Raw genomic sequence first — 13524 nt, forward strand, 5'->3', positions numbered from 1 at the left:
TTGTAAAGATCCCAGTTGTTTTTGGTAGATACCTTTAAAATTTTGTGAACTGTTTGGTATTTCATGTGATAACATTATTGCAATATCTTAGTAGGGCACATTCCACTTTCTGTTGATGGTCTCTTATATTTGATTAAAACATATAAACTGAGGGGCACATGTAGCAAAATAGGAAAAGTCACACTTTTATAGTTAGTACCCTAGTTAGCTGCACCTGTCAGTTGCACACAGCCTAGAGTCGCCGAGGGAGTTTGAATATTTGATTGCCAAGATTACTCTGTGGACGTGTCTGCAGGGCATTGTCTTGGTTGATAGTTGTTTCTAGTCCACTGTAGTTCTTATTCCTAGGCAGGTGGCCTTAGAGTTGGATATAAAAGCTAGTTGAAGCTGGGTTTGGTGGTGCATCCCAGCACTTGTAAGACAGAGGCAGGCAGATTTCTGTGAGTTCAAAGCCAGCCTGACCTACAGAGTGAGTTCCAGGACAACTAGAGCTGTCAAATGAGAAACTCTGTCTTGGAGAAAGAAGCAAGCAAGCAAGCTAGTTGAGAAGGACTCAGCAAGCATGCAGTTTTCTCCATAGTTTCAGCTTCAATGCCCTCTTGAATTCCTGCCCTGATTTACTTCACTGATGGATTGTGACCTGGAAGTTTAAGTAAACCCTTTCCTCCCGCAAGCTCCTTTTGGTCATGCTCCTTTTGGTCAAACTCGAATAGTTAGTATTGTGCTTTTTATCCAGGGGATCTTGTGACTCATATGTTCAAAGTATGTTATTGGAGGAAGCAAAATGTAAAGAATGCATGATGCAGGTATTTTCCTTAGTTGTAATAAGATATATTTAGGGGTAGTGAGTGCTTAAACGACAAATTTTGGAGCTTTTTGTCTATGGTAAGATATTTTGCAACTAACATTACCTATGGTTCCCCAGTTTCTCTTTTCTAAAAATGTGTAATAAAACATGGAAATGTCAACTATAAAGGATGGCAGTTGCTCTGACTTGTCCTTTGCTTGTCTGGCTATCCATCACACAGCATCAAACCTCTTGTGCCAGAAAGTATGAAATAATGTCCTTGGAAAGTAATCAGTCAAATGTGTGTCAAGGTCTTTTAAAGTCTCAACTAGCTGTTTGGTATCAGAAGAAGTTTTACAAATATGCTTTAATAAAATGTTTATTCTTAAGGAAGTGTGTCTCTCAACTTGTTTACTTTATCCCCATTACTTGATTTTATACTGTGGGTGGATGGGCAAGTAGATAGAATATGTCACAAGGTCCAGAATTTATACCCATGTTGCCTCCAGGAATGTCCAAGGTCTGCTCCATTCTGCCACTAAGAAGGGAATTAATAACTTGTGTTATTAGAATAGCAAGTACATTTTTATAGTATCTCCATTATTATTAATTATTATTATTATTTTGTAATACTGTAGTAGGTAAGGATTCTTTTTAAAACATTTCCAGACCAATATCCCTCCCCCAACTTACCTTAGAATTTATTTATTATTAGACATAAAAATAGAAAAGGGTCATAAACTGAGAACAAGAGATAAGAAAAATAACCTCTTTCTCTAAGAAAATGAAATTTTGTGTGCAGTTTTGATTTACTGAATTGTTACATTGGCATTGAGCTGATTATTGTATTGGTGTCAATGTAATGAGTGCAGGCGCTTGGGTATGTGTTACTGGAAAGATCACATGTCACTTTCTGGATTTTGGAAAGGAGAACAGTGTGCATGTTCAGGTTGCTACTTCAAAATGTGAAACTTTCTGAATATTGTGTTATTACTCAGAAACTTCAAGTTTGATAAAAATCCATTTAATATTGTAGGATGTGAAAACTGAAATCTGAAACACTTACAATTCCAAACATTTTGCTTTAAGATAAAAGGAAGGAAACGGGAAAGGAAGAGATTCTGTCAATGCTTATATGTTTGTTGAAACATTCAAAATATGCAGTTTCAACATACTTGGCCTCTGTGTGGTGAAGTAAGGCCTTTCTGAAAGTCTTATTTAATGGTACGTGATCACACAGGAGTGGAAAGTCTAGATTGTGTTTTATCTTCAACAGAGTACAGTATACTTTGCTATCTTCATTTGTGTGTATGTGTTGACCTTGGGCATGTGTGTATTGTATGCACACACATGTGTGCTTGTGTAGGCTGGACGTTGATGTTGGTTGCCTTGTCTCTATTGATGTCTAGTTTAGTTTGGAGACTCTTCATCTCTCACTGAACCTGAGGCACATAGATTCTGCTAGACTGCCTGGCCATATGTGATTAAACCTGGATAGAGGAGTCAGCTCTGTGTGACATGGAAAGGCACAGTGGATTCTGTTTACACTCAACTAAAAACCTTTCGTCATCTCCAAAGACGAGGTCTCCATTAAGGAGTACTCTCTGGGTTAGGTGAGAAAGAGAAGCAGCGAGGGTGCTGAGCCAGTGAGTCCTCCTGCAGGCAGCAACCCTGAACACGAGGATGGGCTTTGTTCTAGTTACCCAAACTGCACATTTGCAATAGCAGTTGAGGTTTTAGCTGCAGGGGAAATAGGAACCCCTCTGAATCCTTTTCAGCTATTTGTTTTTAATCACCCTCCGACTCCCAGTACTTCAAGTGCATTTCAGAGGACTGTGCTTTCTAGAACGCCTGCTTCCAAGGCATTCGTACAAATCTTACCACCGCCTTGGCTTTCTTCTCCGTTGACCTGACTCACTTCCGAGTGTTAGTGGAAGTTCACGTCAGAGGGAAGTGAGGTTTTATTTTCATTTTTATTATTTTTTTTTGATATAGATAAGTAAATAAGTAAGTAAGTAAATAAATATATAACATTAAAGCCTTATTTACACATGCATACTCTTTACTTTGGTAATTAAATATATCGGTGAGTCCTTTGATGTTAATTTCAAATACTTAATAAGGAACATGTTAGGGATCGGGCAGAGTAGAGTTCAACATTCCAGATGTAGTAAGTACACTGCCCGTGCAAGTGCCAGTGCAGTGGGAACTTAGACCGCGTATGTGAGCAGGACTGCAGGAATCGTTGGCCCTGCTTAGGGAAGATGAATGACATGCACTGTGAAGGTCACTCTTCCCTGGGAAGTCTTTTAGACATTTACCAGACATCTGTAGAGACAGTTGGCATTTCTAGTGCCCAGAATACAACCTGTGTGATTGTTTAGGAAGCTTTATGAGCAACTTCCATTTAATGCAATTTGGCTTAATATTCATGTTTGAGGAACAGTTTAGCTCTGCAAAACTCAGAAAGGGCATTTTACTATGAAATAAGAAATAACAAGTTTATGTTTATGTTAGTATGGTATAGATATTTTAAAAAGATGATGAGTGAAAATGTAATAATGAATTTTAGTTCCTTTAGTATCATTTTACGAATTTATTACATGAGTTAACATCTATAAACAAATGGTTTGTAAAGTCTCTGAGTATAAAGATGTTTTTGGGCGAAACAATGTTAGCTTTATCTCTTAGTCGTTGTGATGAATACAATACCCAGACCCAGTGTCATCTTGGCCAACTCTCCATCCTAAATGCATCACCAGGGACTTCTTTGGCAGGGCCCTATAGAATGTGAAAATATAATACTATGATTTTTAAAGTAATAAGGTGTGCAAAATGTACAGGAGAGTATCTGCAAAGCTATAGTAGTGACTCCACTTCCACCCAGAGATGGTTCAGTAGCAATGCAGGAGATTTTTCTGTTTAAAGATAGTGGCAGTAGACCAAAGGGAGGCTGTTGCTTTTGTTTTGCTTTGCTGGGGATTGGACCCAGAACTTTGTAGATGCTGGCAGTAGATGCTCCCACTGAGATAGACTAGAGGTTCAGGGACTGAGGCACTACCTTTTTGGGGAGTGTCCTACATATGGAAAAAGGATGATGGTTACTTGTGTGGTTCTGTCCTTGTTCATAAGAAAAGTCTCAGACAGTTGCAAACTCTTGGTTGATGATAGGAAGAATGGGACAGTCTGAATTTCATTTGCCAGATTCTTTTTTTGTTCTTGAGAAGTCTGGTGGTGAGACGAATTGTGAGTAGCTGTTGAATACTGCCCAGTGAGTACCAGGCCCTGAACTTATCCCCAATAGAAAGAAATGAGGAGAGAGAAAGGCAGAAAGAGGGCATCTGAGTTCAGCCGTGGTGAAACTGCTTGCTGTAGAATTCTGAGCCTAAATTAGGAAGTTCCTCTCAAAGTTTTAAGAGTTTTGTGGGGAGAAGTGAGTGCCCCATGTGCGCCCTCTTGCGTATCTCTGCTATTCTTCCTCTTCCTACTTGAGCACTTGTTTTGTATTTTATAGTCATGAATGCTAGCAGCATGCTGTGGTGCTCAGGGCAGCCCCTGCTACCCATTTTCTTCTCATACTAGGTCCCGTGATCAAACCTGAGAGCTGGAATATCTGCTTGCATGAGTCCTAGGCTTGCTCCCCTCAGTCTGCATGTCAGGCAGCCCCCTGGATTGGAAACATCTTGTCACCTCTACAATGCTTACTATTTTTGGAAGTTAAACTACTTGGCATGTTTAGGACTCCAATGGAATCTGTTTTGCTTAGCAAGGTTGTTGGCCAGTTTTGGAGCCTTTGTGTGAAAATCGTGTTGGTGGCCAGCAGATAGGGAACTTTCCAGGTTCTGCTGCAGACGGATAAACCACTCTGATGTGCCGATCTATGAGATAACCTCTTCACAAGTACTGTGAACACCAGCGACTCTGGGGGCGTTCGAGTACTAGTTGTTATGTCTAGCAAGGAGCAGTCTAACCTGCCAAGGGAGATTATGAGATGGGAGAACAAACGTGGCCACAGAAGGAAGTAGAAGTAGAACATGGAAGTCCACAGTGTAGGCTCTGCAATTGGGATCCATTGCTGTTATAACAGAATGTAGTTCAGAAGGACACAGGATTTTCTGTTGCTAAAATCAATGAAGTTAAAAGAGCAGCTGCTTGTAAAAGTTAATTTTCTTTGACATCTGCATTGGTCCCAGTAATAAAAACAATAGCTCTGTTGAACAACCTGTCTTTTCTAACCCCACATCTTCTTTTTTTTCTGTGAAATGTTTGGAAAATTGTTGCCTTTTGGTTTCAGAAAATGAACAATGAATCATGTGATTTTTAAGATCATTGTAAAGTATAATCTATGCATCTTTAACTTAGTAGAAAACATTTTTAGTTGGCGCTCTTAAGAAATAACAGGATGCATAGGGCCATTCCAGACCTGTGAATTGAAGAGCATGTGACAATATTTTAATAAGTATTTTCTATTTTCCTTACTTAAAAATTTAAATTAGATTCTTCTTATCACTTGTAAAGATGCATAAATGCCTCTGTCCTGTTTCAGTGGTACAGACTACTGTTCTGCTTATTTGAATAAACAATGCTAATTGCAGAGCGTGCCTGACTTTGCATCATCCACCTTGGATTTCTGTCTGGGTACTCCTTTGATAGTAGGTATTTTCTTCTCTCTGGAGTTTCATAAGAAAGCAGAAGTGACTGGTAGAGGGTAAAGCACCAGAGAACAAAACCGAGCAATATTTCCAAGTGAGCTACGTTTTCTTGTCATTTTTATGTGTTTTAATTTAGCCAGTGTTAGGTGGGCAGTTCGGAGAGGAGGGATTTATTATTTTAAAATGAGCCGCTGTGTTCTTCATTTTCAACTGATTGAACCATTTTTAGTTTTAAAGTGCCTATTGTCCCTTTAAGATCCATTTACTATGTTTGATCATGTGTTTGCTCCTCATTATTCATGTTCCCTCTTTGTATGTTTATCTTCTGAAAATATGTTCTTTTCACAGGCTCCTTAAGAGCCCCTCGAAAATTTTCTTGACAAAAAATTTTATGCATTTTCATGTGTATGTGAGTGCCCAAATGTTTGTAATGCACATGTGCATGCAGGTATCCTCAGAGGATAGAAGAGGATATGGAAATAGTTACAGACAGCCGCGCGCATCACACACATGTAGTGCCTATGGAGGTCAGAAGAGGGTGCCAGACTCCCAGCACTGGTGTTACAGAGGGTTGTAAAGTCCCCATGTAGGTGTTGGGAACTGAACCTGGGTCCTAGCAAAGAGTGGCCAGTGCACTTAAATGCTGAATCAGATCTCTTTAGCCCCTTAGATATATTTTTTTAACATCTAAATTCAACTCTTTCAATTTGTTTTATTGATTGATTCTTTTGAGATAGGCTCTTATGTATGCAAGGCTGTTCTTAAACTTCTGACCTTCCTCCATCTACCTCCCAAGTGCTATGATTAAATGTGGGTCACCATGCCAGCTCTAAAAGGTAATATAGCCACTGTTTTGCCATTAATACTAATACAGTTGCTTACTTTCCTGATCTTCTTTATGCCCTTTAGTCCCAAAGTTCTGTGATGTACATTTGCTTCATATTCCTCATGTTCGTGTCTGCCTTTCTACCACAGCTGTCTTGGCCATAGTTTTGTTGTTCATGTTGAATCCCTGTGGGTACTATACTCTTAATTGCTTCCCTTGCTGCTGCTTAAGTTTGCCCTCCTCAGTTCCTTTCACTCCTGGAAAAACAACTGTCCTCCCTTGCCTTAAGTATTTCAAACACAGATGTGCACAGAATAGGATGACAAAGAGCCATGCACTTAGCTCCATGAATCACCCGAAGTTAATGGACAGTCATTGCTTCAGAATGTTCTTAGGACTGAGGAAAGGAAGAGAATGTCACTTAGAAAATGTAAACTTTTGTAGTTAACTGTCTGATGTGGGATTCCCCTCTGTATGCTGTGAATTATGTTTTATTACCATTGGTTAATAAAGAAGGTTTCGACCTATGGCACGGCAGAATAAAGTCAGGTGGGAAATTTGAACAGAGATACAGAGAGAGAATAGGCAGAGTCAAAGAGACACCATGTAGCTGCCAAAGGAGAAAGATGCTTCTGGAATCTTTCTAGTAGGCTACAGCCTCATGGTGATACACAGATGACTAGAAATGGATTAATTTAAGATGTAAGAGCTTGCTAGGAATATGCCCAAGTTATTGGCCAAACAGTGTTGTAATTAATATAGTCTCTGTGTGATTATCGGGTCTGAGCAGCTAGGAACAAACTAGCAGCCTCCGTTTACATCTGCCCCTTTTGCTTTTCTCAGATAAATAGGAAATTGCTTTCCATACAAAGGAATTTAAAAACCTACTATTGAATTTAATTCTAAAAGTTACTCTTTCTGTACTGACCAGCTTCTATTTTTAGCTGTATTGAAGAGCTTGTATCTAAGTGGAAGGTACACTTACATATTAGCCTGTGTGTTCCATTGCTTTGAGGTTTTGTTCTCATCTGGGAGGTGAGGTGTCAGGGCCTCGCTCTGAAGGTCGAGGTAGGCAGAACGCTCCATCCTCCTGTCTCCACTCCCTAGTGCTGAGATTAGAGCTGTTTACTGTTAAAAAGACATGTGTGCCAAGCATACTTCCTATCCAAGTTTTTCTATTCTTGAGTAAATTAGTCTTCTAATTACTATTTACATTTGAATTTCCATCTGATTCCGTGTCCTTTGCGGGTGGGATGTTCTGAGACAAAATTTTGAGTTTCCTTAACAAAGTTACGGTGTTCCAGAAACCACAACAATGACACCTTAGAAAGCATATAAATATACCCTTTAAATTCAGCACTGGTTTATACACAGAGCCTGTTTCTTCACTTTATCTGGCCCTATTACAGAGGTGCTGTTACACTGACCCTTACTGTCTGCCATGTGTTTAAGTAGTCTTAGTCTTGTCAGATTTTTAAATAATTTATTTTATTTTTTAAACTTATATGTAAATGGATGTGTCAGTGGGTGGGCCATACACACTTGAGTGCAGATGCCTCAAATCAGAAGACATCGTTGAATTCCCTGAGTTGAATTTTGGGTGGCTTTGTGCCACCTGATTTAAGTTCTGGCAAGTAAACTCAGGACCTCTAGAACAGTAACTGCTCTTAACCTGTGAGCCATCTCCAGGTATATTAAAAAAATGTTTTTATTCATTCAGAAAGACTTTTAATAATGCCTCAGAATGTGTCTTCACTTGATATTTCTCTTTTATTTGTAGCAATTATCTAGTGACCAGAAATCCCCTTTACTCCAAACCAAGAAGACTTAGAGTAAAAGAACTATGACATGGTAGTTTCTCCATAGTGTATAATGTAGCTTACCTTTCCGTATACTTAGATAAACACGTACTGAGATTTTATGAGTTTATACTACACCCATAATTTGAGTTTTGAACCAAAAAAAACCACAGTTCCGTTGTCTTAGTTAGGGTTTTTGTTCCTGTGATGAAACACCAAGACCAAAAAGCAAGTTGGGGAGGAAAGGGTTTATTTGGTTTACACTTCCATTCTGCTTTTCTTCATCAAAGGGAGTCAGGACAGGAATTCAAACAGGGCAGGGACCTGGAGGCAGGAACTGATGCATAGGCTATGGAAAGGTGCTGCTTACTGGCTTGCTCCTCATGTCTTGCTTAGCCTGCTTTCTTAGAGAACCCAGGACCACCAGTCTAGGAGTAGTGTCACCCACCATGGGCTGGGCCCTCTTCCATCAATCACTAGAGAAAATGCTGTACAGCCAGATCTTACGGAGGTATTTTCTTATGTTTCCCTCCTCAGGTAACTCTAGTTTGAATGTCAAGTTGACATTAAACTAGCCAGTGCATCCATCTATGGAGCACTTGTTGTATTTAAAGAAGTCTTTAGATGGCTTATTGAGCTAGAAATGAAAGGGAAGATGTCTGTGGCCCTCTGGATAGTAAGTTGCATTTACTTACTATGGAGTTAGAATGCAAGGCCAACAGGATCATTGCCCAGGGCATCCTTTCTAATGTACTGCGGGGAAATGTTTAAGAGGGAAGAGCCTCCATAACCTGTGCTGCTGCATGACCACTGCAACTGTCTTCAGCACTGACGGGAAAGTGGAGGCAGGAGACGAAATGCCTGGGCCTTTGGGGCTTGTGTATGTTGTGGGGAATGAGGGGCAGTGGAGCAATGACTACTACCGTACTGGGGACGGTGAATGCTGTGAGAATAGAAGACCAGTTGAGATGCCACTTTCCAGGGCTCAGCAGCCTCTGTGGAGGTGGCATGTGAGCCAGATCCTAGATGCCAAGAAGGAATTCTTTGGTCATCTTGACGACTGAAAATGCGGAGATGACGTGAAGCTTGCAGACTGTTGCCTGTCTGCATAAGGCATCACATAAGTGTCTCAGGATCAGGCACAACTCCTGAGTCCTCACAGCCATGTGGGGATGAGTCAAGATTGATGGTGTGGCAGAGAGGAATATTTTGTGCTGTGTGTACAGATCTTTGGTGTTAACCTGGTTCTGTATGAGATTTGCTCAATGATACCAATCTTTAAAGATTGATTTTTATTGTTTTTAAAATTATGTGTCTTTTTGTGGATATGTGCGTGTGAATGCAAGTGCCTACAGAGACCAGAGGAATGTGAGCTCCTGGAACTGGAGTTGGTTGTGATTGTGGGTGCCAGGAACCAAACTCATGTCCTTTAAGAGGTAAATAGTACATGCAGGTGCTGAGCCATCTCTCTAGCCTGATAGAATTCGTTAAAACAAAATAGACCTAAGCATCACTGAGTCCATTTGTAATTCCCGTAACATTAGTACTCTAGAGATAAAGCCAGGCGGGTTCCCTCAACTTTGAGACCAAACCACTGAGGGCTACATAGCGAGACTCTGTCACAAAAAAGCCAAAGGGGAGGGAAATCAGTCACTTGGTAATTTCCCTAGAAATAACACAAAACTTGTTTTGCGTCATTCAATATACTAGGTGTATTCTTCTGTCTAAGGTCTAAGTTATGCTAACTTGTGCGATGGTTTGTCATTTTATCCTCAGCACAGTGGTTGCACCTTAAGCTACTGCTATTTCAGCCAGTAGCTTTGAGTCCACAGTTATGGGCCTGCTTGCTTCTCTGGCAGCGCCTGGTCACTCAGGCCTCAGCCTGGCGGGAATTCTGTTCCCACAGGCAAGGTAGCTTTACTAAATCTCTGTTGTTCTTTTTATAGATAAGACTCGAGAGTCAAAGTCTGGAGTGAAAATCTGGTAGCTCAGAGGTTGAGTAACAAACAACTAACTTCTTTCTGGCACCCTAGCAGCATGACTCTTTGGTGGAGTGGAAGAAACAAAGAGAGTCATGCCGCTCAAAATCTCTCCCTACTACTTTCAGTGCGTCTCTGTATCTCCTCTAGATGCCCTCTAATGCCCTATGATTACTTTCTGTCAATTAGTTGCCTCTTTACCCAAGGTTAATTTTACTTAATTAACACACATGCCAACTCAGTGCACAGTGTGATTGGATATCCCCCAACAATGGTTCCTTTAAAGTGGCTGTAATTTGGGATTCATACAGAGCATATTTTTATGTTTTCTATAAAAAACCCCAAAATTTGTAAATGAAATTTATTAGATTGCTACTTACTTTAACTTGCAGAGAAAAATGCTTAAAATATCTACTAATAAACATCTTGGTCTGATAGTATTTTGCCTTCTGGGAAGGTTGATAACTTCCCAGTCATTTAGTTTTGATTTAGATTTAATTTTCATGAAGGCAGGAATTTGAAAGCCTACCAAATGCAGATAGAAATATGCTTTTTTTAAAAAAAATTTCATCTATTAATAGAGTGAGGTGCAAGTTCTTGTCAACATTCTGTAGCTAGCTTCTCCATTACACATCTGTTAGTTATTATTGCTGGGGCTGTGGCAGCTTCATGGTAGAATGGGGGAAAGAAACCCAATATAGAAGTTCAAAAGCTTGAAGAGTGTCTGTAAAGCTGGCAGTTCCTTAATGCCAACAGCAGTAGTCACTTAAAGTTAGCATATGGGTCTACCTCTTTAAGAGTTTAGGGATAGGTCCATTACCATGCTCCTTAACCCAAAACCATGCACTGTGTTTGAAAGTGCTAAATGTTTTACAAGTTGCAAAGGATAATCTTTGGAAAACATTTTACTCCAGTCTCCAGTTTAGAAGTCATTCTTGGTAGATAGTTGTCCAAATTTTCTTTTCGTTACTTCAATGAGCACCATGGCCAAACAGCAACTTATTATTGGGGAGGAAAGGGTTTATTCTATATTATAATTTACAGTCAATCAGGGCAGCAACTCAAAACAGGCACCCAGAGACAGAAACTGAAACAGAGGCCGTGGAGGAATCTGCTTACTGGCTTGCTCCCTCTGGCTCCCGGTGTGCTTTCTTACACTACCAGCGTCACATTAGCCATCAGGAAAATGCCCTTCAGCTCTGCCCGTGCCTCAGTTGCATGGAGATGGTTCTTCAGTTGGGGTTCCTTCTTCCCAGGTGGCACAAGTTGACAGCCAAGATTAGCCATTACAGTTAATTAAGTTCCAGGTAGAGAGGCTCAAAACTGAATTGCTCTGCTCCAGAAACCTAACCGTGGTGATCCTCTACTGGTGACTCTTTACCTGGGTTCTTCTTCCACATGTCTTGTATATCGGGCTGAAACTGGACTCAGCCTCTCGCTTTCAGTTCAGTGTTTCACTAATGTGGCCCCAAATAAAAATTTTGTAAAATTTTGGACATGAGATCGTTGGTAATAACTTTAACCTGAAAACCTAAGAGAATTAGCAGATTTTAGTTAGAGAAGAAATCAACTCATAATTTGAAAACTTCAGTCTTTTAGTGTGGGATAAATAAATAAGCAAAAAGGAGGGGTACAGATACAGTCGTGATGGAATGCATTCCTAGTTTAGGGAAAAGGAAGGGGAGAGTGGAATAGGGATGAAGGACAGTTTAAGGAAGCCCCCCATTTGGAGGGAACGGCTGTCTAGGCAATGTGGTATGGCTGAGAGGTGTCTGTTTTCGTTTAGAAAAGATGCTTTAATTAGGAAGCAGGCCATGGAGATTGACAGGTGCTTGCAAAAGTTCAGCCTGTCTGCTCTGTTCTTAGAAAATTGGCTTTTCAAATATCTAGATAGGTTAATTAAATACTTTTAGAGAATACCTTTGGATCTGATGTGACATCTCTTTAACAACGAAAGTGATATTTTGTAGAGGGATTTGACATTAAGGGTTCCATGATAGGATGTGGTGAAGGTTTGCTTATATTATAGAGTTGGATAACTTTTCTGGTGATGACATACTAGACAACATTTTTATGGGCACTAAAAATCTTTTTGTGCTAAAATTGCACCATAATATTGTGTCACGGTATTGTGTTTTATTAATAAGTGTTGATTGTTGACTTATGTGAAATTCAGAATATTTGCTATTCATTACTAGACATTAATTAAGTGATATTACACAGTGTTTTGGTCTTTTTGTTTTGGACCTTTTCTGCCACTGAGTTACAGCCCACTCTAAAACTTACATTAGAATTTTTTAATATTTTAAATTATAGCTCTGTTTTTAATTTACATAGTATAAAGAGTTGCTTTAATAAATTGTTTTCTGTCTTCAGGAACTTTATATGAAAACAGTAGAGCTACCTATGTAATACCCAAGGATGTCTTTTCACCCTTGATTTTTCCAAAGGGTCCCTTCTGTGAATTCTCAAATGATTTCTTTTTAGTAGAGCTTGGCTTTCAGTTTTGATCTCCTAGATTAATTTGCAATCATATTTTAGTATTAGATACTTTTAGTTGGTTTTGAGTCTTATTAGATGTTCTTGGTTTTTTACATCATTGTGGTTGTTATTATGGGGGGGGGGGAGAGAGAGAGAGAGAGAGAGAGAGAGAGACAGAGAGAATCTGTATTCCAGTTATTTCACTTTCATGATTGCTTGGCCAAAAGTGCAAGTCCCTCTCCTTACTGTCATCATTATCTTAGAATCATACTGTAAAGTTAGGGATGATACATGTTAACATTTAGAGCTTTTTCCAGTTTTATTTGCAGAGATAATGTGCTTGTGAGTAGAGGCTTTTGGACAAACTCAGAGGACCAGGGCTCAGATGGACTGGGCTCTTTGCTTGCTTCCCCTTTTTCCAGTTCAAAGCCCAGGAACTTATTCTGTGACCTCAAGATGCTGTAGTTAGCTTTGTTTTCTAAGACAGGCTTTCTCTGGGTAGTACGGGCTGCCTTGAGTTCTCCATCTGCCTGTCCCAGCCTTCCAAGTGCTGGGAATATGTAGTTATGTAATCCTGATGAGTTAGTAATTCCTTGATTTAAGAACAGAAGTGCCCCTTATGTTTGTGCACTGCCTGCCTGGTTTTCACCCAGCACTCCGGTTGCTTACAGTGTGTCTCTTACCGCTTTACTGACTTTTTTCTCTGTTTCAGCTAACAGCCAGGTCCCTGCCTGCTGTGCAGTCAGATGAGCGACTCCAGCCTCTGCTCAAGCACCTCAGGTAATAGACTTTTTGATGTTAAATCAATTATAATTTTTACTTGCTTGAATTCTGTTAATCAATATGAATACTTGCTATCCTTGACTCTAGAATACTGAGCAAGTTCATTTCATTCAACAAAAATGTATAAATTATTTGTTACATTTAAATCAGGCTGAGTAGAGGTGACCAATTTAATGGAAAAATATAAAATTTATGTGCATTTTACTTAAGCATAAAG

At 39.7% G+C, this 13524-nt stretch overlaps 1 protein-coding gene across 2 annotated transcripts in view; it reads left to right on the forward strand.

Annotated features, from left to right (window-relative positions):
- Positions 1 to 13524, forward strand: part of Prim2 (DNA primase subunit 2) — a 182201-nt gene that overhangs the window by 92407 nt on the left and 76270 nt on the right. For both annotated transcript variants that reach the window (XM_041656070.1, XM_041656071.1), the window contains exon 8: positions 13237 to 13304. In XM_041656070.1, coding sequence (XP_041512004.1) covers positions 13237 to 13304 — 68 coding nt within the window. The remainder of the gene's footprint in view (positions 1 to 13236; positions 13305 to 13524) is intronic.

The sequence above is a fragment of the Microtus oregoni genome, unplaced genomic scaffold (assembly GCF_018167655.1).
Source record: "Microtus oregoni isolate MIOR12 unplaced genomic scaffold, Mior012 000007F_ref0000211, whole genome shotgun sequence".
In the NCBI taxonomy this organism is placed as follows: Eukaryota; Metazoa; Chordata; class Mammalia; order Rodentia; family Cricetidae; genus Microtus; species Microtus oregoni.